The sequence below is a fragment of the Armigeres subalbatus genome, chromosome 2, assembly GCF_024139115.2.
Source record: "Armigeres subalbatus isolate Guangzhou_Male chromosome 2, GZ_Asu_2, whole genome shotgun sequence".
Taxonomy (NCBI): domain Eukaryota; kingdom Metazoa; phylum Arthropoda; class Insecta; order Diptera; family Culicidae; genus Armigeres; species Armigeres subalbatus.
The window spans coordinates 154,951,550-154,979,024 of record NC_085140.1 but is presented as its reverse complement, the minus strand read 5'-3'; the positions used below and the strand labels follow the sequence as shown (position 1 = coordinate 154,979,024).

Genomic DNA, 27,475 nt, shown 5'->3' with positions numbered 1-27,475 from the left:
TGGATCATAGTCTCTTTCATCTCGTTCTTTCACGAACTATTTCCAGATCTTTACACAACTATATTTTATTATATTATTTTTAGCTGGGGCACGTTCTGTGAAGAAGTGTCATTTTCAAGAGTAACAAATGAAAGGGAACAATATATAGTTTTGACATTATTTATGTATTTATTGTTACTATTGTTATTTATTTATTTCGATCATAATAGCTAATTCAAGAAAAGTTTTTATGAATAAAATATTTATTTTGTGAAAAATTGTGCAATTGTTTATTGCTAATATTTAATATAGATATAGATATATACAGATACATGAGAGTTTGATGGTGTAGATCTGAGTCCAGGCGGTGACTTGCAGTTTCATTGATGATTGTGGCCAAGATACTTACTTGATACTTGATGGGCAACAGCTCCTCGATGAGCCTACGCCGAATGGAATACACTACTCCACTGGAGCGCTCTTAGGTCCTGTTCAACTGCAAAAAGTCATCGTGTACGCGGCCTTCAAAGAAGCATACGGCCTCTTCCGGGTTATCTACTGAATATTATCTTCGCTTGACGCTCTTTTGGCATACGCACAACGTGTCCAGCCCATCTTAGTCTGACTGTGCTTTCCTGAAACGCTTCGGTAGGCAAGATTTCACCACACGTTTTTTACCAGTAGGAAAGATATCCCCATTGCATTATGGCCAAGAATGACGGCTAAATTACTTTTCTGAATTGACATCTGATTTCCAAAGTAGACAGTCTAGCGAACAGTGGTATTTAGTAGTAGCTTTTAGCATTTGTGAGTTATTTGAATAGAACTGTTGACAGCAGTCCCAGGACTAGACTGCCGTAATCTGGCAAAGTGACGTATACGCCATTTTCCAAAAATGGTGTTGACGAGTAGTACTCATCATACTCTTCAACAGAAAAAAGAAAAACATGTATGTTGTAAAATGGCACATACGTCACTTTTTCAGATTACGGCAGTAGTGTTCTCTGGGGTGAATTTGAAGTATGGATTGGGTCTCGGTTCCTTGAGATTCGGGAAGACGACCGTTCGCTAGAATGGATATTGATGCTTCGTGAGCTTGATGACCATGTCCGTATGTCTAGCATCCGGAAATATTGAATTACATGCTTAAGGTGATTATAGAATGAAGCCCGTGGTGAATTTCAAATTCACCACACGTTTATCTACACACATTTCCAAAAGCTCAAATGTGGCGTAATAGTTTTCGTACAGTGCCGAAAATCAAATTATGATTGTTCAGCATAACTAAGCAAACGACCTACCATTATTTCAGCCCCATACGCGTTATGGTTCTTTCATCTCGTGCTCTTTAAAAAAATATTGGAAAAGCACGTGGTTTACAAAATGGCCGATTTCTGGCTTCATTGTATAATCACCTTAAACATTAAATTCCGACCGATTGAGTTTGAAATATTGTTTCGGCTATTAAGCTATCGGCTATTTACTCACACGTAAATTTTCCAAATGATTTTACCAACACTGATTGGAATGCTTCGATAAAGTATAATTGCCAGTAAGCTGTTTAAACGCATGCTCACGAAAAACTATCATCGAGGTTTTAGGAAATTCAGTTATACACGTGTCAATACTTATTTGACATGTTTCCAGACTAACTTCATCCTTCCTACCAGCCAATCATAAATTTTCTTTTCCACATCAATCTCCTATTTGACGTTTTTCAATTTCCCCGTTTTCATTTTGCACCTTGCAGGTACAACTTTTGGATTCACTCGGTCATCATTAAGCTGCTGCCCTGTGCAGTCCTGACGTTAATCAGCTGTGTGCTGATAAACGTCCTTTGGAAGGCCAGCAAACGGAGACTGAAGCTGAAACAGGGCGGGAACTATAGCAGCAAGAATGGTACCGGGGTGTCAACGCCAAGTCATGGCACTAGTCAAAATATTGCTGCAACCAGCATAACGATCCCTTCTTCAACAATGACGCCAGCTCAGAGCAACGGAAGCAGGTAAGTGAAAATCGGTCAGGTGGTTATTGGAAATTGCATCCGCTGCAAATCTTCGCAATTCACAATTCGCAATTTTACTTACGAAACCAACTTCCTTAAACAAGAACAATGGTCAAATTAAATAAACCATAGCGTTGCATCCACTATGCTCCCTTCCTTGCATTCACCATGTTTGAAACTTCGAACATTTGCATATTGTCAGCGCACAGAACGCAGATATGGCCTCGTACCAAACTCGGCACAAGTGAACCGGAGTTAATCTGGAGGAAACGGTGGAATATTTGAACCATCTCGTTCGGAGCGCTTTTTTTTACTTTGCCTTTTATGTGTATTTGCGGAAGGAATTTTCATTTGAACAAATTACTTTGCCGAGGAACGCATCCCTGTTTGATGAAGCATTTTCCACCAATGAAGGTTTTGCATGTCTGTTTCTAATGCTATCACACTTGTAAAGTGATGCCAGATTATAGTGAAATCCAAAATTTAGAATATTTCCTAATGAGCCAAAAGTAGAAACATGGCAATTTAATATGGCATGGTATAGGTAATGAAATTCAAGCTGTCTCTAAAACGTTATTTTTTTCCATTTTCGTAAAACAACGGAAGTCAATATCGATTGCTTAGCCAAATCTGACACTTTGTCGGATTGTTAAATGAACATTTTTGGCATCTCTGCAGGTGCTGGAAAATTCCTCTGCAAAGGAATGGAGCATATTTGGTACTGTTTGATAGCACATTTGAACTGAACTAGATTTAACTTTCCATTGATTTTAAGAGTATGTTCGAGCTTTTAATCGCAATCTCTTGCATAACCAACTGACAACATCCGATGAAATGAAATGTTCGGGAGTATTATTAAATAAAAATCGATTACATCTTTAGCAAAAACATTACTATTACAAGTGATATCAAGTAATCTAAGTAGTTAGGTCGGTATTTGATGATAATGGGTGGCAACTATAGATAGTAGAATCTATAGATGAGCGAAAGCATGGCTGAGTCGTTTTTTTGACCGTGCACACGCGCATATGACGTCACAGCCCTTAACATTTCCATTGAAATCGTGACGTCATGCTCGTTTGGAGACACGTTTGACAGTTCGTTTGGAGACAGAGGATTTATCTTCGCTCATCTATATATTCCACTATCTATAGTGGCAACTAAAAAATTAAAAAAAAAGAATGGCTCAGGGAAAAAATACAAAGAAGTACAGTTCAAACTGATAGAGTTGTCATTAGTCTTCAAAATTTGACTAATGAATATTAGCATATGGTCCGTGAGTCTGTGAGTCAGGGGGTTCTGCCTAGGAGGTGGTGGGGTTAACAGGGGGCGCTGCTAATTCCCTCCCAAAAACCACATATCCGCAAGCAAACCTTATCAAGCGACTGTGTGCCGCTTAAAGCATACAAGCCCCTAACCCCGAATCCCAAGGTGTCAGGCGACCCGTGCCGAAGGGATGAATGGCCTGGGGGGTGAAACAATTAGCCAGGTCGTTAACGGAGCCTGTGGAGGTTCCACAGAGTGAGGGCTGCTTCGGCGGCAAGCGGGTGGCAGTGGGTGGTACCCACACACCCCCAAGTGGTGCACATGTGGTGCAAGCGAATGGGAGTTGGGGGTATTACTTGTAATACCCCCACAGAATGAGGGACCGAGTGTATGGGTGAGCACACAAGTAAGTCTCGCATGGTACGCATGGTCGGTAGTGTTAGAATGACTGAAGTCTGGTGAGGCCTGGCAGGAGTGTCGGGGGGCAGATACCTCTGCGGCACCTCAGAAGTAGGGGACACGAAAGTCTCGCTGCGTCTGGCAGGAGTGTCGGGGGGTTGATGCTTCTGCGGCACCTCAGAAATCGGAGACATGTAAGGTAGTGGTGCGACCCCGTTCCAGGATGGGGAGACCACCACATTGGCTGAGGACTACCTGGGCTTCGAAATGTCAGTGGGTGGGTGCTACCGGCATAGTACCTGACGGAGACCTATCGGCAGTATCAAAGCCTGGGTAGGTGAGTGTTAGGCACGTCTGACGTGCCGGGTGTTCCACGCCCAAACGATGCACAGGAGGTGCACAGAGTGGATAGAAATGGGAGATGGGGGTATTACAACCCCCGCTGAGTGAGTGACTGAATGTCAAAGAGAGTGGTGCACAAGTGGTGCAAGCGATTGGGACTGAATGTATGAGCGAGCACACAAGTCAGACTCGCGTGGTACGTATGGTCAGAGTGGCTGCTTAGGCAGTAGTGTGATCCGGCTGTCAGGGACGGAATGAGTGAAGTCTCGCTAGGCCTGGCAGGAGTGTCGGGGGGCAGATACCTCTGCGGCACCTCAGAAGTAGGGGACACGAAAGTCTCGCTATGACTGGCAGGAGTGTCGGGGGGTGAATGCCTCTGCGGCACCTCAGAAATAGGAGACATGAAAGGGTCTGCCTCGTAGCTGAGGTAGGAGCGGCATAGGAGCCACCAACCTAGGGTCGCCTCCGGCTTGGTAGACAAGTGGTGCCATTCTGTTGCAGGACGGGGTGAGCACCATACTGAATGAGGACTGTCTATGCTGTGAGATGGCGGCATGGGGATACCCCCTGCAGGGTACCTGGTCTTCCCCTACAGTCATTCAAGCGGCATAGGCAGGTGAGTGTTAAAGGCACATGTGGTGCCAGTATGTCTTGTGCAAATGTGTTGCATGGGGGAGTGTCGAAGAGTTGAGGCGCATACGTGCACTTGTGTACGTCATGGAGGGGGCGCAATGCCCAATAGTCATCCCCCGAAGTATTGCTTAATTGCGGGCCGGGGGAATGACTGGAGAGGAAGAAGTTGGTTTTAGTGGGTCGGGAGTGGTGATCCCATCCCCACACTACCTGGGTTCGCCTCCCCAGGTGTCTGTTTGCAGATTTCCATTACCTTCGTTAAAAAAAAAAAAAAAAAAATATGGTCCGTGGTTCGACGTTCGGCGCAGCTTAGTCTTGCTGGTATGACATGACCGCTGTACGGATCTGCCATTTCGACTTCCAGATTTCTGCTTCTCATCCTGCTTATGAGTTGCTTCGTGTCTTTGGCCTTACAATCACTTTTGTATACAATGGAGCTGAGTAGACCTAATAATGACAGTTTTCGAACATTTTCACGCTTAAAATGTTCCACCGTGTACTTTTCCCATGATCTTAGTTTGCTTGAAACATTTACAATATGCGCCGCAGTACTTCTTGTTTTGACGGCATGTTGAAATAAAGAATGATACAAAGTGAATACATCTGTTTTTACACGGCCGTGTAAAAAAATCTCATAATTTTTTTTTGCAAAACTTTTTTAACACGGATTTTAAAATTTTGAACTGAAAACTTTTTTTTACACGGAACGCATCCCCCGTGTAAAAAAAGAATCGGGTGTATAGTGGAAGTAAATGAAATGGTGAAGTCTTTTACAATTGTAACATTTTCCCCTCAGACGCTCAACATTAATTAATCATTATAAAACAATCTTAAGGTGGTTATACAACAAAGCCACAAATCGGCCATCTTGGAAGCCACGTGCTTCTACAATCGATTTTCAAGAGCACGGATTGGAAGAACCATAACACACGTACTGCCGTGAATCGCATATCTGTCCCATCTTTTCTGGGTTTCCTATTCATATGGGACAAATATGCGATTCACGGCAGCATAGTGGTGATACAATCGTAGAATCATTTGCTTACTTCTAGATTGCTTTGAGAATAGGTCGAATGTGCAAAAGATAGATTCTCTTTGATCGCGCTCTCTTTCGCCAATATATCGGCTAGTTTTGCATTTTTGCTACATTTCCACTTCAGCATGATAGACAAAGCTATCGTCTTTGGTTATCTGCCAAAAAAATCGAAGTAAACTTTTGTATAGTTTTGTAATAATCGAAAGAGAATAGATCCAAAGAGAGACTCTCTTTTGCACATACGACCTATTTTCAAAGCACTCTAGACTTATGCTATACAATCGACTTCAGAATCAGCACTGTGCGAAAAGTATTATGTCGTATTTTACCTATTGAAGATGGGAGTGGAAAAACATGTGGTGAATTTAAAATTCACCACGGGACTGATAGTATAATCACCTTAAAATAGTATTTCAAGCTCTAGCTGGAATAAGGGCGAATGTCGCAAGAGATGATTCTCTTCGTCGACTTCCCTCTTTTTAATAAAGTGACAAGCAGCTGATTTCTTTGTGGTTTATCACCTCAGCACGATAGAAAACAATGCGAACTTGCATTCTGTGGTGATAAACTGCAAAGAAATTCTCAGCTTGTTACTTTTATTTAAAAGAGGGGAAGTCGACGAAGAGAATTCTCTCTTGCGACATTCGCCCTTTTACCAGATAGAGCTTGATTTATCTATTGCAAGACAGCTACAGCTTTAGGATGAGTATTTATTTTGAAAATTGTAAAACTTTGTAGAATCTCTTAAAAAATGCTGCGTTGCGTTTGTTACAGTCACGAACACTGTGCTACATTTGTGGAAAGGGCGGAATGGTATTGGAAGCGAGCGATAGGATGACGTACGCTGCGATCCAAAGGAAGGTGAGAGAGCTCAAGTACTTGGGTGAGAAATTGTCGATGACTAGGCGTACTCCGAAGGGGAAGTTTCTGTTCGAGCTGGAAAAGGATCCCACGATCAAGAACTCGGGTTTCCGCCGGGAGCTTGCTGCTCGTTGGCAGTGAAGTAAACGTAAGGACGCTAACGCAGGAGACAATAGTCGAGTGCAGATATCTGGACGACATCATGTCGGTAGACGAACTGAAGGATGCACTGGCCTAGTAATGCAAGCTGAGTGAAGTGATGACGATCCGGCTGAGGAAAGCGTACAATTACCGGCAGATGCTGTCATAAAATGGTTGAGGTCAATTAAGGTGTGTGGGGTTTGAGTAAGTTACCATCAGCGTGTGATTATACATTACCTCCTCAGCGCGTCAATCGGTGAGCAGCAAGCCACGACTAGGCCTCTTCTCGTCAGATCTCCGTGGCGTGCACACGCACCGACGGAGAGCTGCTGTCATCGCATTTCGCTCCAACCATTTGGAGCCACACAAGGTGGGCAAGGTGAAAAAAGGATGGTCGGTGTGTCCGTTGAGATTCACCCCTCGATTCACCAAACAGATGGAGTGATGCTTCAAATGCATGGCGTTTGGCCATCAGGCGCGAAACAGCAAAGGTCGTGACAGATCCGGTCTAGGTAGGAAATGTGGCGAAGGACACGTTTCTTGAATCTGTACAAAGCAACCGAGATATCTGCTCTGCAAACCGGAAGACGAAAACGAACATATGACGAGTGGCTTACAATGCCCTGCATACAAAAAAGCAATGACGAATGCGGACGGTACGGTGAGAGATAAGGTCCAACGATTTCCTAATGATAACCGATGAGTTGCTAAAATACGTAGAACTGCTGGTGGTGGAGACGACCGACGCAGTTGAAACCTGAATGAAAGGAGTCCAGTTGCAGAGTCCACAAAACTGAAGTGATGGTGGATGCAGATTACAGTTGAAGGGCACGACATACCGTCGGTGCGGACTCTGAGACATGAAGGAGTGATGATCGACGACCGATTGAATTTCAACACTCATGTTGACTGTTCCTGCGGAAATGCGGCTAAAAGGATCATGCCAAATGTCGATAGTCCGAAAGGCAATATTAGGCGTCTTTTGGCGGCAATATAATACTCGATAATGAGGTACGGAGTTTCAGCTTGGGGAGCTGCGCTCAAGACGAAACGTAACCGCAGGGAGCTGAACAGCATATTTCGTCTAATGGCCTTCCGAGTCGCGATCGCCAGAACCATTTCGTCGGAAGCAGTTTTCGTTATCGTCAAGATATAGGATTTCAGGCGGTTATTAATCGAAAATGTCATGTCTCCCAAATAATTTTCAAATATTTTTTTTTAGACCACCAATATTCTGATTAGGAAAAATCCAAAATATGAAGTCTCTACGTACTATAGTTCCAGAGATACAAGGTGCCAAAGTCGAAAATTGGTGAAAAATTAGGCAAATTTTCAGAAAAAAATGTTTGTTTTTCAACTATTTCTTCTAATACTTGTTTCATATTTTTTCCATGATTTAAATACATCGTTACAACGGTTATTGTATAAGCTTTCAAATGGTGTGCAAAAAGTAATGTATACACGCATTTTTTTTAAAAATGCAGATACACAAAAATTTCTTTAAAAAAACGCGAATTTCAACTTCGATAGTGAAGAACTTTTTTTTCCTCAATTTTCCCCGGGTCTAATCATGATACACATAAAGAGTAAAGCTTCGACTGCAATATCCCGAAGAAATTTTTCACCAGTATTTGCAATTAGCAGAGATAATTCAATTTTATTTTATTTTTCAATTTGATTTTTCACCGTGTCATATTGATTAAAATTTACCCTTATTATTATCCCCATTTTTTAAGGTGAATGAAAATGCAGTTTTAGGCATGATTAACAAGCAAAAATAGTCTATTTTCAAGGTAAATCAATTTGAAAGGAATATCTAAGAAATCTTCAACCCTTTCACTATCGACACATTTGCGGGTACTCTCTTCAAGAAATATCAAAGGTAAGTGTCTTGAGCTGTAGTGAATACCTACCGCTAGTAATTAGGTACCCAAGTAGACTACATAAGCGGCAGTTGAGTGCAGAGTTATATTATTATTGAAATAGAAGTGAAAGACAAGTGCGCCTAATGGATAACAAATCGGTATTCTCAAATTTCGATCCAAAGCTGCAACGCAAGGATAATGTTAAAAATGCTTTTGAATATATTTGTACTAGTTTTCAAATAAAAGAAGAAATGAAGTGTCGTTTGCAAGAGAAACTATACAAATTGGAAAGCAGATTCATTTGTAAATGGAAGGAGGCATCTCGATGTACGCAAAGGTTTGAGTATGTCAACCGAGAATGGTTGCAAACCAAGTTTGATATTGACGAGTTCATCGAAGAAGAAAAAATGTTGCTACATGTTCTACAACGTATTTAAAACGCGGACGACCGGGTAAGCCTTTTATGGAATTGAGTGATAGAAGTAAGCGTCGTACAATTGACAAGGAATGTTTAAATCCCGATGTAGATACCGTGGAAAAGGCATTATTGCTTACCAGGAGGACAGCGTACAAGAGACGTGATGTCAATATAGTCAAAGTTATCGGTCAACTTTTGAAAGACAAGCATCACTTTTCTAGAATACATTCAACAGATTCATATAAGCTTAAGACGCCAGAAGAAGCATTTGGGTTTTTAATCGAAACTGGTTTAAGTAAATATCAGTATGAATCGATTCATTATGACACTCCTTCGCGATATCCGCCTTACGATGTCATTAAAGATGCAAAAAAAACTATGCGTTCCTCCTGAAGATTCAATAGAACATACAGGATCAACAATTAAAGTAAAATTGCAAGCTCTCATGGAGCACACAGTCCAAAGAATTGTTAAGGTTATCGTAAAAGATGTAGTAGATTGTCTAGACTCAAATTGTATTTGCAGATTTGATTTTATTGAATTGCTGGGCATGGACGGTTCTACTGGATACTCCCAATATAATCAACCACTACCGGAAGGATGTGTGAATGATTCAGACGTGTTCTCATCAACATTAACTCCAATTCAATTATTTTCGTTAGCAGATAGATCAAACATATTTTGGCTCAATCAGATGCCCCAAAGTATTAGATTCTGCAGACCTATAATGCTACAGTTCATTAAAGAAAGTAAAGAAATAATTCTTAAAACCAAACATGAAATAGAGAAAGAGATTTGTGAATTAACTCCAGTTAAAATTGATCTTCCAAATGACAAATACATTCTCATTGATTTTGAATTTGTGTTGAGTATGATAGATGGGAAAGTGCTAACATATATTACTGGTACTGGATCAAGAGAGGCAAACTTGCATGACGTTTTCCTTCGTGCCTTACATGAATCAGATCCATTTTTAAGTTCAATTTGGATAACAAAGAGACGTCAAAAAAAAGTTTCACTAACCTATCCCGATGAAGTGCGAAATTTTATGATTTTTGAAGATTCAAAAAGTTATTTATCCTCTGCTACTTTAGATGACGTCATGGATGTCGTTGATGAAATTGAAGAAAATTTTGTTGAAGACATAGACCTTGATAGAGAAGAAGAATGATGATGTTGAAAATAATGGAAATAAACCAAAAGTTTTGAGAAAAATTATGTTGTTTTTAAATTAGGAAATCTAATATTCGGAACAAATATAAGGAATATAAGCTTATATATTTTTCAAAACTATACACGTAAATGTCATAGAACATTGGCCTTTCGCAACCACGATATGGTTTATGTATGTTTTTGTTGTTTTTCCCTTTTATGAAGCGTTTTGTTACTTTTTTTCCACAAAAGAAAGACAAAAATATGTATTTAGGGAAATGACGGCTTTGGCAGGTTTTGTTCTATTATTGTCAGGGGGTTTCTATAACCAATTATGCTCAAATTTGGCCTAAACATTCTTTGCATATCAAAGAATATTGTGGCCGAATTTCATAAAATTTGGTCAAAACCCCTGACAATAATAGAACAAAACCTGCCAAAGCCGTCATTTCCTATATATTTATTATACAAAAGTCTTCAAAAGGATAGAGGGAGGGGCACGCTGGCCCCTTAGTTTGTGGACAACAACCTTTCTTCTCCTTAGAAAAAAATAAAATAATTCTTCCTTATTTGGTTAATGTGACAATTAATCGAATTATCATTAAAAAAAATATAACGTATTTGATGGATGCTCCCTAAAAGAGAGGAAGGGGTACTAGAAATGATATTTTCTAGCTATTTTGATCAAATCCAGCTAAAACTATGTTAAAATTTGCTTTAAAAGCCACATTTTATTTTTGATCGCTCGCTTGTATGAAGATCCCCCATAGTGAGATGTTTCCTATCGCCATAACCCTAGCAGAGAATATCAAGTGCTATCAACGAAGAGGAATTAGTAACGTAAGGATGATGGTGAAACTGGACTTTATGGTCTAGTGGCAGTAGGAGTGGTACAATGCGGCGAATGGTAGGTGGATCCGCGGATGGATAGAGAGCTTATAGAGGGAAAATTTTACCTCACACAGTTCCTGTTCGGCTGTTCTCGCCAATATCTGCACCGATGTGCCCGGCGTGTGTCAATGTAGAGGAGACTTCAGAGCATATTTGAAGGCATACCTGGTGACACCCAAATGGCGATATGTGATCTCAAATGGATCATGTTTTGGTGCACTGTCAAAATTATTTGGTGATATGTAAGATTCGCACATGGCTGTCCAGTAGAGTGGGCGCAGTTGTATTGAAAAACGCAAACTTCATCCAATCAAGTGAAATCAAGGTTTTTCTAAATCGTTTTGGAGCCCCAATCAACTGTGCAAAGGATGGGCTCGATTGGTTGCTTCGTACCCGCTTTCCGCATCGCGTTTTATATGGTTTATATGGAAATTAATATGTTTGGGATCCCGAATGGTTTCGAAAAAACACTGTTTAAAAAAAAAACGACCATGATGCCCCATTCTACTGTCCAGCATCATCGGTTTAGGGCATGAGAGAAATGCTTTGAAAAGGTGTTGAAGTATGCGACGGCCATTTGAGAATAATAACTATTGAAGCGTCCGCCTTTGTCGTACATTCTGTTAGCGATAGTTCGGGCAGTGAATGGGAGTCACTGTAACCGAGACTGGCCTTGGTTAGATTTTTTTATACAAATCGAAATTTGCGACTTCCAACGTCGATTTGCGACTTCATGTCCGAAATATGAAAATCGACTCAGTTTTACGTATTGAGTAGTTAGTAAACGTATATCAATTCAAAAGTTTACACAAGATTTTCATTAAAATTTGTTCTAACTTAAATATCTGTTATCTGTGGTTTTATGTTTAAGGGCCATGACACTCTCACATACACCCTTTCGCCCCCTTAAGCGTTTTGTAATTTGCAATTGGACCCTTGTAAATTTTATGGCACAATGATACTTCATGTACAGAGAATCGAGTATCTTCCCTCCCTCAAAATAACTTGATAAAAGTAAGTTGAACAAAAGGAATTAGAAATGATATCAATATTACGGGTATAATCCGCTAGAATCTAACTGTTTTGCCGTTTGCGCAACAAAAAGTTATAAAGATTAAAACCCGATTAGAAAATAAGTGTTCCAATCAGAATTATTTAGAATCATCCTATGGACAATGAGCATAAAAGCCATTACAGAAGCTTACAAGTCCGAAATGTATGCAAGTCAAGTCAACTGCATACATATTGCATGCGATCGGAGCATGAAGTTCAAAACGCCAGTCGCCAATACACAACAAGCACTAACTATCCCCCATCTAATGATGTACAAAAGAAGATTGATTCAAGTTACTAGTAACTTATCACATTGAAATGTTCGTTGAATATATCACTTCATCCATATGAAATGGCCAGTGACAGTGTTTGAATTTTGCATAAGTGCATCACCGCATTTGGCAGACTCTGACGTTCTCGTCTTGCTTGCCTTTCCTCTTTAATGTTATCGATTTTATTACCAGTGTGTTTTAGATTCAAGATTTTTTTTCAATGTGTTCAACGTTTTCGATCATTTAAAAATTTAGCAAGCAGATTGTCAATTAGAAAACAAGAAATTCAAAGCTCGAGCTCTAAATTTGCAATCAGTATCGCCCGTTTGAAACAATCTTCCACATATGTTGATTAATCAATTCAATTTGAATACTTCCGTCGTTCGTATTTATAAAACTTTACCAGCGAGTCTCACAAAACAATCATTTCATCTACGTTACCTTTCTGGAGGAATTTATTTGGCTATCAAAAACTTTCCTGCGTTGTATGTCACGTCGCTGCACACACAGATCTGACGATACCTACCCACATCCACCGATGCGATGTGAACGACAAAGTTAAAGCAAACGAACACATTTTCTACCGCACCGGAGTTGTGCATCGATAGAGTTTCTCGTCTCGCGTCCTACTGAATCCCGAATCTGCCGCTGAAACGTCAGAAAATTATTTTAATTAACTCTTTTAATTTTATCGTGAAGGGTCTACGGGGACTTACTCCCGAAGGATCCAATTCATATTGAACTATAATTGCGAATGCGGGTCTAGAGGCACGTTCATCAATGTCGATCATTGATTTGTAAATACCGCACAACTCATTCGGAAGTTGTCTGTGTACGAAATTTCATGTCTGCTCATTCCGTTTGTTGATTTATTTTGGGTGAGAGAAACCGGCAGGGCAGAGCAATCCAATTGCATTAAGGCCTGTTCAAATATTACGTAACGCAATAGAGGGTGGGGGTTGTTTAATTTTTGTTACACAAAATACAGCGGGTGGGGGTGTTTCAAAATATTGTTACGCGTATCGTGTTTGAAATGTTGTAAAAAATAGATTTTTTAGTTAAAAAATTTATTAGTTACTTTACGCTTAGGGGATACGGGTGGATTGTTACGAGGGGTGGGGGTTCTTGAAAACCATTTTTTCGCGTTACGTAATATTTGAACATATCTTTACTATGCTATTTCTATGGGCTTCGTTCAAATGGGTGTAATCAAGTTTGACATTGAGATTCAGAACGGTCTTCATTCCATCTACTTTGTTCAATGGGTGTGCGTGTAAGTAGTGTGTCTGCCATTCTTGACCTATTCTTATTATTTGTTCTATATCATGTACATCCATTTAAAATGACTTCATATATTTGTGCGAGTCGGAATGAAAGCCCTTGATAAGCTGGATTGGTTATTTGAATTTTGCTCGTTAAAAATAAAACGGCATAATATGTTCCATTTTTGGACAATAAATAACGCTATTATGCTGTATTAGAAATATAATAAAATTAGTAAAACAGAACGGTATTATCGGACCAAAAATATAATTATGAAAAATACATAGGCAATACATAGGATCTGGATTAAGAATTATATTTGAATAAAAAAAAATCTTCAGAGTGGATGTACAAGTCGTGTCGTGACTATAGCATTAAATAGCCTGGATAAAGCAATAAATTATAAAACATTATAATTAATTAGATGAGTGTAATATTACTTCTGCGCGAAGTCGAACGCTTTAAAAATGATATGGAAATGCTAATACAGCAACAGTTCGCTAACTGGGCGCTTTTTAACTGGGCGTTCGCTAACTGGGCCAAAGCCCAGTTAAAAAGCAATTATCCGTCAAAAAACAACAACAAAGACTCAGTGACGAGGGGACTCTGAATGGTATATTCTTTAAGCTTCATGTAAAACACGATCACAACAATGCATCGCGAATTCCCTCGTTAGCCCAGTTAAAAAGCAGCGTTCGGTAACTGGGCTGGTGTTTTAGCCCAGTTAGCGAACGTTTGCTGTATCATCTTCCAAACTTAGACATATATGTTCATATACATCGGCGCTGGCCACGTCCTTACAATATTTTGGAGATGGGAATTAATTGAGCCGAGAAAAGAATGTAAGAATAGATATGGTATATGATAGAAGCTGTAAACCGTATGGAATTCATTTCCAGTTCTAATGATTGTTGAAATATAAGAAATGTTAAGAAAAATTACAAAGTAGGAGAATATAATGAGTCTGGGATTGAATTTACGACCTTCTATCTCCTGCGTATGAAGCAGAATCGGTAGCCTTACCACGAAACCAGTTTGTTGAATTTTTCTATGCCGATATCCGGCGAATCAGCCATCAATAAAAATTTACTCATAGTTCTTATTTGTTAATGCGCGAATTATGAGTATTTACAAAATTGAAAATTTGGAATTTTAAATGAAATGTTCGAACGTATTTCGATAATAGTTACTAATAGTAGTGATTGTTTTCTGGAGTTATTTGATCTATTAGCGAAAGTAAACACTGATGAAAATGGAATTATGAAAAATAACGACAACAGTTCGTTATGAATTTCAAAATGCCGCCTTATGAAAGAATATTTGAATGTTAGAAAAGTATATGGTTTAAACCATGGACGTCTGAGTCAGGCTGATGCTGATGCCAAACGACCATCGATGCTCAGATCGGTTCATAAACTGCGTGAAATCATATTTTATGATAATAAGATGAGGTAACTTTGACATTACGATACTTTTTATCATGCCATAAAGCTTATAATCTGAAGAGGCTATGTAGTACTGATTATTTTAAGTCGAATATTCATAAAAAGAGTAAAGCACCACTTATGAATCTTGATAGTGTAGTTAACTGAGTATAGAATCATTAGTTCATTAGAACGACAGGCACGAATATTTCAGACAAATGGGCAATTTACGATCAATCCTTGTTCTAATCAACGCAATGGAAAAGAATACGGACAGGCAATCCCATTTATACTGGTAAAGGAATCGTCCACGAAAGATTTCTATTAGGTCGACATCAACTTTTTCGATAAATATCATAAAAAAATTCCCGACATTTTTGTAATCGATGGATATACAGACTTCAACAAAAAAAAATCACTGCTTCCGATTCTCAGTAGAATGTTGACGAAGTTTGTGAATAAATTACTGGTATATGTATAACACCTTCTTGATCTATTTTTCGGTGAGAGCAGAGAATAATTAAAGTGTGTTATTTGGTCGAGGTTCAGCCAAATCGCAAAGAAAAATTACCCATTTTCTTGCACAAATTTTCGTGTAACAAATCCAATTGATCACAAATCGTATCGGATATCCCTGTACCCTATAATTGAGGATATCCAACAACACATTCATTCATTTCATTTGTTTAGTTTACATCTAAACAGATAACACTGAATCAACAATTTGACGCCACAGTACACGGTTCGAGGCCGCATCTCTCCATCCTCGGATACGCCCCACGTTCGTTTTGCACCTGGTCTGCCCATCTCGCTCGCTGCGCTCCACGCCGTCTCGTACCTGCCGGATCGGAAGCGAACACCATCTTTGCAGGGTTGCTGTCCGGCATTCTTGCAACATGCCCTGCCCATCGTACCCTTCCGGCTTTAGCTACCTTCTGGATACTGGGTTCGCCGTAGAGTTGTGCGAGCTCATGGTTCATTCTTCGCCGCCACACACCGTCTTCTTGCACACCGCCAAAGATGGTCCTAAGCACCCGTCTCTCGAATACTCCGAGTGCTTGCAAGTCCTCCTCGAGCATTGTCCATGTTTCATGTCCGTAGAGGACAACCGGTCTTATAAGCGTCTTGTACATGACACATTTGGTGCGGTGGCGAATCTTTTTCGACCGCAATTTCTTCTGGAGCCCGTAGTAGGCCCGACTTCCACAGATGATGCGCCTTCGTATTTCACGACTAACGTTGTTGTCAGCCGTTAGCAAGGATCCGAGGTAGACGAATTCCTCGACCACCTCGAAGGTATCCCCGTCTATCGTAACACTGCTTCCCAGGCGGGCCCTGTCACCCTCGGTTCCGCCCACAAGCATGTACTTTGTCTTTGAGGCATTCACCACCAGTCCAACCTTTGTTGCTTCACGTTTCAGGCGGGTGTACAGTTCTGCCACCTTTGCAAATGTTCGGCCGACAATGTCCATGTCATCCGTGAAACAAATAAATTGACTGGATCTGTTGAAAATCGTACCCGGCTCTCCGCATGACACCTTCTAGCGCAATGTTGAACAACAGGCACGAAAGTCCATCACCTTATCTTAGTCCCCGGCGCGGTTCGAACGAACTGGAGTGTTCGCCCGAAATCATCACACAGTTTTGCACACCATCCACCGTTGCTTTGATCAGTCTGGTAAGCTTCCCAGGGAAGCTGTTCTCGTCCATAATTTCTTATAGCTCTACGCGGTCTATACTGTCGTATGCCGCCTTGAAATCAACGAACAGATGGTGCGTTGGGACCTGGTATTCTCGGCATTTTTGAAGGATATGCCGTACAGTAACGATCTGGTCCGTTGTCGAGCGGCCGTCAACGAAGCCGTCTTGATAACTTCCCACATCTCATTCACTAATGGTGGCAGACGATAGAAGATGATCTGGGATATCACTTTGTAGGCGGCATTAAGGATGGTGATCGCTAGAAAGTTCTCACACTCCAGTGTGTCGCCTTTCTTGTAGATGGGGCATATAACCCCTTCCTTCCACTCCTCCGGTAGCTGTTCGGTTTCCTAGATTCTGACTATCAGTTTGTGCAGGCAAGTGGCTAGCTTTCCCGGGCCATCTTGATGGGCTCAGCTCCGATACCATCCTTACCAGCTGCTTTATTGGTCTTTAGCTGTTGAATGGCATCCTTAACTTCCCTCAAGGTGGGGGCTGGTTGGCTTCCATCGTCCGCTGAACTGACGTAGTCATTTCCTGCATTGCCTTGACTTTCACTGCCTTTTCCCTCAGGGCCATTTAAATGTTTCTCGTAGTGCTGCTTCCACCTGTCGATCACCACACGTTCGTCCGTCAAGATGCTCCCATCCTTATCCCGGCACATTTCGGCTCGTGGCACGAAGCCTTAGTACCGGAATGCGTTGAACTTCTGATAGAACTTGCATGTTTCTTGAGAACGGCACAGCTATTCCATCTCATCGCACTCCGCTTCTTCCAGGCTGCGTTTCTTCTCCTGAAAAAGCGGGTCTGCTGTCTTCGCTTCCGTCTATAACGTTCCACGTTCTGCCGGATACCTTGCTGTAGCGCGACCGCCCGCGCTGCGTCCTTCTCCTCCAGAATCTGTCTGCACTCTTCGTCGAACCAATCGTTCCGTCGACTTCGACCCATATACCCGACGTTGTTCTCCGCTGCGTCGTTAATGGCTGCTTTGACTGTAATCCAGCAGTCCTCAAGAGGGGCCCCATCGAGCTCACCCTCTTCCGGCAACGCTGCCTCGAGATGCTGCGCGTATGCAGTGGCGTCATCAGGTTGCTTCAGTCGCTCTAGGTCGTACCGCGGCGGTCGTCGGTACCGAACATTGTTGATGACGGATAGTTTTGGGCGCAGTTTAACCATCACCAGATAGTGGTCAGAGTCGATGTTAGCGCCACGATATGTCCTAACGTCGATAATGTCTGAGAAGTGCCGCCCATCAATCAGAACGTGGTCGATTTGTGATTCTGTCTGCAGTGGTGATCTCCAGGTGTACCGATACGGGAGGCTGTGTTGGAAGTAGGTGCTGCGAATGGCCAACACATGTATGAATTAATTTATGTGAATTACTTTCGGTTTGTATTCTATGAACAAAATATTAAAAGTCAGTTCAATCAAAGTTAATTGCCTATTTCCGGGGATTAAACCACCCGACTTGGACGTTAATTTACAATGTTATGGAAACTCATATGTGAATATGTACCTCCAATACATTTTCCAAATCAATATCTTCCACATAACGTACATATTCACATATGAGTTTTCATAACATTAAAAGTCAGTCAAAAAGGCGATTGGTGCGGTTTCGCTGAACCCCGACCATTTATGAAACCAATATGATTTTTGTTCTCAGAAAGTTTTAAACGCAAAAATTATTTCTTTAGGACATATAAAAGGTTGTGCATTCCCTTTTTTTGCATTTAAAAAAAATGTATACTGTGTATAAACAAAAGCCAACCATTGTTTTTTCTTCAAAAAGAGACTTAAATTACAATTCAAATGATTTTCTCTAATATATGAGATGTTAAACAGTTTCCAATAAAACATTCCTCACATTGAAAAGAAAATTATTTTGAGCTTTTTAGTGGAATGTCTTCACTTGTCATAAGACATGGAATTCAATGGGATTGTATTAACTCGTCTTATGACAAGTGAGATTCCTCACATTTCAGAAACATTCACAGGGAATTTAGAGGAACTATGAGAAGTTAGGAATTAGACATTTCCTACATTTTTCTTCACATAAAAATACAAAGTTAGGTTAGAAGTCAGAAATAACAAATGAGGACTGCGATGAAAAAAAATGAGAACTGTGAAGCGCGACAATAGGATTTATGAGAAGTGAAAAGTAAAGAGACGTAAGAAAAGAATGATGTGAAACAGTGGCGTAGCCAGAAAATTGGTCTGGAGGGAGGAGATTTCTGAAAAAAAAAATTCTGCTCAAAATTTTGTTTTTTTGGGGGGGTGGGGGTTGTTTTATGTCCAAAACCACCCCCAACCACGCCACTGATGTGAAGTAAAAATCCAGAAGTGATGAGAAATATGAAGTGAGAATTGGACAATTAGAAATAAAGGGTGCGAAGTAAGAAGTGAGAAGAGAGAAGTACGAAATGCGAAATGATAAGAAATGGGAAGTATACTTATACCCTATAGTATACCTATAGGGAATTAGGAGTGAGGTGTCAGTAGTCAAATGAGAAAACTGAGGAATGAGCAGTATACCCTATAGGGAATTAGGAGTGAGGTGTCAGTAGTCAAATGAGAAAACTGAGGAATGAGCAGTGAGAAAAGTGAACTGAAAAGTGGAAAATTGATACTTGTTTTTCCCGTATACCTCCTTGCTTCTTCCTTTTCCTTCATTCTTTTTCATTCTTTCACCGTCTTTTATCTTTTTCCTCCTTCTTGCTTCAGTCAGTCTCCCTTCCACCTTTTTTCTTCTTCTACTTCTTCATTTTTTGCCTTTCTCGTACAACAAAGTTGTACCGAAAGGCTATAGGATTACTTTAAAAAAAACTTTTGATGGAATGCTCGGAGACCCCTAGTGTTATATACCGATCGAATCAACGAATCGAGGTGATGTCTGTATGTATGAATGTATGTGTGTACATGTACACATTTTGTAGACACACTTGTTTGAAACTTAATACTACCTGATTGCAACAAGTTGCATTCGACGGGAATGCGTCTGTTTTCTTCTGAGCTCCATCCTTCTACATTCCACCTTCTTTGTATCTTCCTTCTTTTCCTCATTTTTTCGTTTTTATTCTTCCTTCTTCCTCTTCTGTCTTCTTTATTTTGTTTTTGCCCTTCTTTCTTGTACCGTCTTTTTTCACTTTCTTGCGTTTTTCTTATTATTTCTTGCTTCTTTTTCCTTCATCCATCTTCTACCTTCTTCTTCCTTCTGGCTTCCCATTATTTTTCTGCTTTTCCTTTTCCCCCTTTTTTCTTTCTTTTTGCCTTTCTCGTATACAAAGCAAACGTGAAGGCTATATGTTCGCTCCAAAAACGAACTTTCTATAGGAGGCCCGAAGACCCATAGTGTTATATACCGATCAACTCAGCTCGAAGAATTGAAAGGATGTATGTGTGTGTGTAGGTGTGTGCGCGAACTAATCTCACTCATTTTCAGGCACTCATCCTTAACCGAGTTGCATTCGACGCAGAATCGTGTGCTAATGTTTCGTATTGGAAATTTTCCGGATCGGACTATGGGCTCAGAAGTTATGGGCAAAATACTTTTTTTTCATACCAAAAGTGCGAAGAAATTATTGACTTGAAAGAAACGAGAAAGGCGCCATCACCGCTTGGTGGATTAATCTGGGTTTTCTCCTTTATTTTTTTTTTTCTTATTTATCCACGCTTCCTTCTTCATACCTACTTTTGAAGACGACCACACAGTTGTGGTCGAAATACGTATCTGCAAAGATATCGAAAAAATGGTGGAATTAAATGGAGAGCACTTAATTCGTCTTAGACGGTTGAATACAGTCCACTTAAAAGAGCTTAAAATATTTTTTCTGATATATTGCTAGACAAATTTAAATAATTTTTTAAAATTTATCCGATTCTATTCGAATAAAATAATGTGGATGACTTATTTTCGATACAGTCCTTATTAGAGAGACTTGCAGCCCATAGGCTGGCTCGTCTCTAAATTAAGAGATACTGATTTTTTGAAAATAAGCCTCTTCTGACAAAGACACCGTGTGTGTAATGCATAGAGTTTTCCAAACATTATTGATGTCCTAATACCTGGTAAACAGAAGACACCCAGTCCACCTATTTTACAATCTTTGTATCGCAAAAACTTGTTATTGAAAACAATTAAAGTTCAAGTTTTTCCGTACAATTATCACACAATTATGAAAAAAAAAACTTTAACTGTTTCCAACATCCAGTTTCCTTGAAGATTTTGGCGGGCGAAAACTGGTGTCAGGGTGATTTCTGGGTGTCTTCCCCTACCCGGATTATGGGCAATTTACTTCTATTAAGCTGTGCAACTTTATTCTAACTAGATTGTATAACCTAAACCTGTATAAGAATAACATGAACCTTCTTATCCTCTCCTTCGCAGACATCCCAAAACGGATCGCCGAGCGGACCGCACCACCACCCTGCTGGTGGCCGTACTGCTTCTGTTCTTGTTCACCGAGTTCCCCCAGGGGATTCTCGGCTTGCTCAGCGGCATCCTGGAGAAGTGTTTCTTCAAACGCTGCTACGCCCTGTTCGGTGAAGTGATGGACCTGCTTGCCTTAATCAACGCCGCCATCGGTTTCGTACTGTACGGCCTAATGTCGAAACAGTTCCGCACTAGCTTTAAGTCGGTTTTTTGCAAAACTCCAACCCATAGGGTCGAGATGACGAGAATGACCGGTTTGACCACTACCTGCGTCTAATGCGATTGGCACTCGAGCGAGGTACGTCGAAACGTAGGACCGGGGGATTCTAGCACGAATTTTTAGCACTCTTTCATTTGTCTTGGCATCGTGTTACTTATCACTGTTTTACATTTAGCACGCCGTTACATAGGATTCAAAATAGTAATTCATTGTCTCAGTTAAATAAGAATTATACCATCAAACATCTGCGAATCAGTAGCGAGGACCAGGAGCTAAATTTTGACTAGAATCGAACGTCTCAAGATTTCCGCTTGGGTTGGAGTTGTGATTAAATGGAATTTACTGTGTAAATAAAATCACCGAGCTTCTAGCGAGAGGAATATAAATGTCGTCTTTTACATGACAAAGAACGAATAGCATAGTTAGGTTGCGATTCCCGTACCAAGTGGTGGTCGTCTCAAGTGACTGGCGAAATAGAATCCCACCTTACCGATTGCCGTAGGCGTTAGAGCCCAACCGTCTTACGGATCAGTATAATAGAAAGCACTCCGATGGACCACAGCTGTTCCGCCTTTATCCCTTGGAACGGTTACCACGGATGGATCGAACAAATAATAGAACGGATTACTTTTAGATGTACATTTACTAACGAAGTTGAGTGTAAGTTTATATTAATAATAGTCGTGGAGCATATTTTAGAAAAAAAATCTATCACGAAGTGGAAGCATTTAAAATGAAGAGTTAGAAAGTTGAACGAGTAGAGCTCGAATAGAAATTTACGCAAAATCTCGTGATTTTAAAGTTTAGACATAATGTATATTTTTCTATATGAACTCGATGTGAATAGCCCCTGTCAGAAAGAGTTTAATAAATTGTTGGATGAATGAGTCCTCTAAATGAAAAGTTGTAGAATAATTATGTTAGTACTACTTTTGATTTTTGAGAAAAATCCTACTATAACAGGCTCCTCCAAACACACATCGCTGGGTTGCTGAATCATGGGGCTAACATCCCAACAAAACAATTATTCTTCTAAACATGTGCTTCTTCAACTAAAAGACTAGCTTATCCAGCTTAAATTGTTTGTCGGGTATTGGCTATGAAAACTATCTGGTGATGGTTAAACCGCAGACAAACAGACGTAACACTAGAGAATTTACTATCACCATGGCTTCAACGATCAATTTGAATTTGATTAAACATTTTCAAAATGTTACGTCTGTTTGTCTGTGGTTAAACTGTGCTCAAAGATATTCGGAAAACGTTTCTCAAAGCGAGTTGTTGTAGATAACACACTAAATAAAACTAACAAAAGTATATTTTAATAATTTTGTTCATAAACTCATTTTCTCGAGGTATTTCGTTTTCTCAGAGCCGTAGCGTGGACTGCCAGCGCCCTTGGCGAAACCGTTATTGGGCTCCCCTCACTTTCATACATGTTCAAAACAAACAGCATGGTCCCTTCTCTTTGGATAAGGTGGGCGCTATGTACAGTGATGTTTACGATAGAAAAATCACTTTCGTGATGATTGCGATAGAAAAGGCAGCAGAAATGGAAAAATGGGGAGTTGGGTAGACGGATTTATTCAATTCGCCCGCAGGTGTCGAAGCGTCCATGGTTGAAAAAAATGAATGTGGGACTAGATTTCATTCGAACCATGTGTCGTCTAATGTCCAAACACTGTAACAGTATTTATTAATAAATTATAAAAAAAAAGATTCTCGAGCCACATAGAAAAGCTTGTGGGCCGGTTATGAAGTATTTTCTACCACGGTGCGCGGGCCACAAAAAAATGAGCTGAGGGCCGCATCCGGCCCCCGGGCCGTACGGTGGGCAGCCTTGCTCTAGGCCATAGAGCAGGCGGCTATCAATGATGACTTGTCCAACGTTTAGTCTCGTGCTCCTGTTGTTGTGTTGTGCGGTGTTTTTTTCGAAAGAGTTTTGATTAGATTAACGCGGGATTTACAAGCTTTCTTTACCGCTCGGAAGTGCGGTAAAAAGGAGAGTTTCTGGTCGATGTCGACGCCAAGTACACGGACGATCTTCCGGTTGGGGATGGCCTCCGTACCGAGTTTAATGTATGGCCCCTCTAGCTGATGCCGGCCGCTGCAAACGTGTCCCCGGACGCATTTACTGGCGTTCAGAACAAAGCCGACGGAAGAAGTCCAGCAAAAGATGGGTTCTGATCCTGGTCCTTCCAGGTGTTCTACCAACTACATACTACCAACTACTAAACAAATATACGTTTGCGGGCAGAACGTTGAAGACCCCGTCCATAGCGATAAGGAAAAGTGTTACCGCTAGGACCGACCCTTGGGGGACGCCAGTTTCCTCAGGATACTCATTCGATGCTGTGCCGCCGATAAGCACTTGGACATTACGAATTTAGATCTAAACTTATCAATGTTTCATTTCATTAATTTAGTTTACATCTAAACAGATAACACTGAATCAACAATTTGACGCCACAATACACGGTTCGAGGCCGCATCTCTTCATTCTCGAATGCGCCCACGCTCGCCAAGTCGTTTTGCACCTGGTCTACCCACCTTACTCGCTGTGCTCCACGCCGTCTCGTATATGCCAGATCGGAGGCGAACACCATTTTGGCAGGGTTGCTGTCCGGCATTCTTGCAACATGTCCTGCCCTTCGTACCCTTCTGGCTTTAGAAACCTTCTGGATACTGGGTTCGCCGTAGAGCTGGGCTAGCTCATGATTCATTCTTCGCCGCCACACGCCGCCAAAGATGCTCCTAAGCACCCGTCTCTCGAAAACTCCGAGTGCTTGTAAGTCCTCCTCGAGCATTGTCCATGTTTCATGTCCGTACAGGACTACCGGCCTTATTAGTGTGTTGTACATAACACATTTGGTGCGGTGGTAAGCCTGCCTTCCATAGATGATGCGCCTTCGTATTTCACGACTAACAATGTTATCAGCCGTTAGCAAGGATCTAAGGTAGACGAATCCTCGTATCCCCGTCTATCGTAACACTGCTTCCCAGGCCGGCCCTGTCGCGCTCGGTTCCACCCATAAGCATGTACTTTGTCTTCAATGCATTCACCACCAGCTCTTCACATGACACCTTCTAGCACAGCGGTTCTCAACCTGGGGTACATGTACCTCTGGGGGTACCTTCACTGGTCTCAGGGGGTACCTGAAACAAAAATACATAATGGCGGCATATGGTGGCATATTGGATTGAGCTTCAAAAAATGATGAAAAAATTCTTCATTTTCGTTCTTAACACATTTGTGAACTACCGTCCGATAGAGCTTGTTTTTGTACTTATCCGATGAGTGTATTTTTTGTTAGAAAATTGTGTAGCCCAATTGTCTATAAGTGTGACCTCAAACTGTGACCAAAATATTTGCAGATACAGTCAAACCTACATGAGTCGATGTTCTATGACTCGATATCGGCTCTGGAAGCACATTTTTCAATACTGAAACATTTGCTGGGTTACTATGACGGCCCCTTCAAAGAGCTTTCCAAGTATTTTCTATTCCACATCGATGGTCCCTCAATATCGACTCATGGAGGTTTGACTGTAATACAGCATTCTAGAATTCAACATCAGTGTCTCAGTTATAGAGTTTCAAGACAAAATTTTCAAAACGACTTATCTGCTTTTGTAAACAAAGATTCAAACGACGATTTGGCGAATCTGATAGCTCTCCCACGTAAACCAACAACATCAACAGGTAGCGGAAACCTTCACCTACCTAATGATGGTGTTAGTTTGCGTGGGAGAGCTATCAGATTCGTCAAATCGTCGTTTGAATCTTTGTTTACAAAAGCAGATAAGTCGTTTTGAAAATTTTGTCTTGGTTTCAACAAATCATACTATGACAACCATTGAACAATAACTGGATTCAGAAAGAATGTAAAGTGGAAAATATCATGAGGTAACTAAATCCATACAACACCTAATCCATCCACATTATGAGATGTCTATACATGTATAATACATGGTGTTTGAAGTAATTAACTGATAAATAAGTTATCTTAGTTGACAGTAAACTTTTTGGTCATTGTAGGTAGGCTTTGATATTGAAACACTAATCAACACCCAGTAAACGCGAAGTATCTGGTGTCATACGATTGCGTGTTGACCATAATTGTATCACAGTGACTATGCTAAAGTAAGATCAGCAGAGTTTAAATCAATGGATCCTGTCTCAAGGTGCGTATTGAACTATTTACAGTGGTGGTCCAGTGAATTGGCCTGCTTTCATACATTCGGTCTAATAATAGCTGTACGAACTTTGATATTTTGATTCGAAATGTTTGTCGTATTTCAGAAGACTTTTACATGTGCTTAAGTGTTCGGATTTCGATGTCCCACGATCCAATACGAGCATGCTTCACAGCCCAAATCATAAATGAAGTAATATGAATAGGCTATAAGAGCCAATTTAAGGTTTTTACCGATGCCGATTTACCGATTTATTGACATATAAGTAAAATGGGTAGATAGCGTTAACTCAGCAAAGGCAAAACACTTCTAAATTAATCTTCTTTCTATAAAATAAAAATGAAATGGTCTGTGTTCGTATCCGCATAACTCGAAAACGGCTGGATGGATTTTCTTCATTCCTTTAGTAGTTACTTTCGTTATAGTTGCCGACGGGTTTATATGATATTTCCCCATGCGAAAATTATTAGTTAAATTGAGTAAATCGTGAAAAACTAAAATAAAGATTTGCATGGGAATTTCGCATAGGCAGTTCACAACAAGCATTTCCGCCTACTATGCAGGACAACGTCTACCGGGTCGACTAATTAGATATAATTATGGAAATTGAAGTTGTTCCACCAATAAAGTTCGTCATTATTTGAAAGTTGTACGACAATTTTATCATTTTCCCATGTGAATTGCCATATAGATAAATTGACTTTCAATTGACTCAATCACAACCAAGTTACCTAAAACATTATTACGCCGCGGCGCGCCGTAAGGGTATGCGATAAGACACTTTTTATTAACGAAACGAAACGAAACGAAATTTCAAATGTCTATGTTGATTCGAAACGAATCGAAACGAAATATAATTTTACTTTTGAGATATCGAAACGATACGAAATCAAGATCCATTTAATTCGAAATTTTACGAAACGAAACTTTAATTTTTTTTTCCGCGGAATTTTTATTGAATTGATTTTACATTAATTCTGAATTCATGTTTTCAAAGTCAAATAAACTGCTTTACGATCAATAGGGTTATAGTAACAGAAGAAGCAGTCTAGGATAAATCGCCGCGTTCCCGCTATTGGCAATAAAGCAATACCCCTGCATTTGTGCCGCTTTTAAAGAAATACATCTTGCAGTGTGTGCTTTCGAATCTGATCTGAATCTGATATAGTTGATATATAGTTGATATTGTTAAAAACCTTATTTCACTTAAAATTATGTATGTAAGCTGAAGCAAAATTCATATTGACTTATCAGCGTGGTTTATGGTATTGAGCTAACTCAAAACCAGAAAGTAAATGCATAGATATTGTTTTTCATCTAGTGGGATACTCATTTATATATCAACATCTGCCAGGGGTATACGAAGATAGAAAATTGTTAATTGCATACATTTGCTCGCTAGACGAATCATCTGCACCTTTCTAAAATGCACAAAGATATGTATTTTAGATTGTATTTCAGAAATGGGATCACAAAGCTTTTACGGCAGCAGTTGCAGAAATAATTTTTCCTTTCTCCTACAAAAACTTATCCAGCTTTTTACGGGTTGGTGCTATAATGCTTTGAATCACCCCTTTTGACACATGCTGTGTCCACTATAATATTTGTAGATGGATCTTAGCAATCGGTGACTCGTTGATGTTTTTTGCAAACATCGTTAAACTGTCATTATTTTATTTTGAGTTGAGCATGTCTTCAAACTTTTGTTTAATATTTTAGTATCCGTAAAAATCTAAGCTTGGCTGGTGCCTATGGCAGTGTGACATGCATTTAAATGAATGAGCTATTGAGCTTATCTCAAGGCTTTCTTGTATTAATTCTACAATACAAGGAGACGCGCGTTCCATGTCATACTATCTATGGTTTCATCTATCGTACAGATTTATGAAAGAGATATTGTTGTATCTCATCTAAAATATAAGGTG

The 27,475-nt window shown here is 40.3% G+C and overlaps 1 protein-coding gene across 2 annotated transcripts in view; it reads left to right on the top strand.

Moving 5' to 3' along the window:
• LOC134211050 (G-protein coupled receptor dmsr-1) overlaps nt 1-22,254 on the top strand; it is a 454,370-nt gene extending 432,116 nt beyond the window's left edge. For both annotated transcript variants that reach the window (XM_062687612.1, XM_062687613.1), the window contains 2 exons: nt 1,730-1,984; nt 21,089-22,254. In XM_062687612.1, the coding sequence (XP_062543596.1) occupies nt 1,730-1,984; nt 21,089-21,410 (577 nt within the window). In that variant the 3' untranslated portion in view covers nt 21,411-22,254. The remainder of the gene's footprint in view (nt 1-1,729; nt 1,985-21,088) is intronic.
• The last annotated feature ends 5,221 nt before the right edge of the window (nt 22,255-27,475 follow it).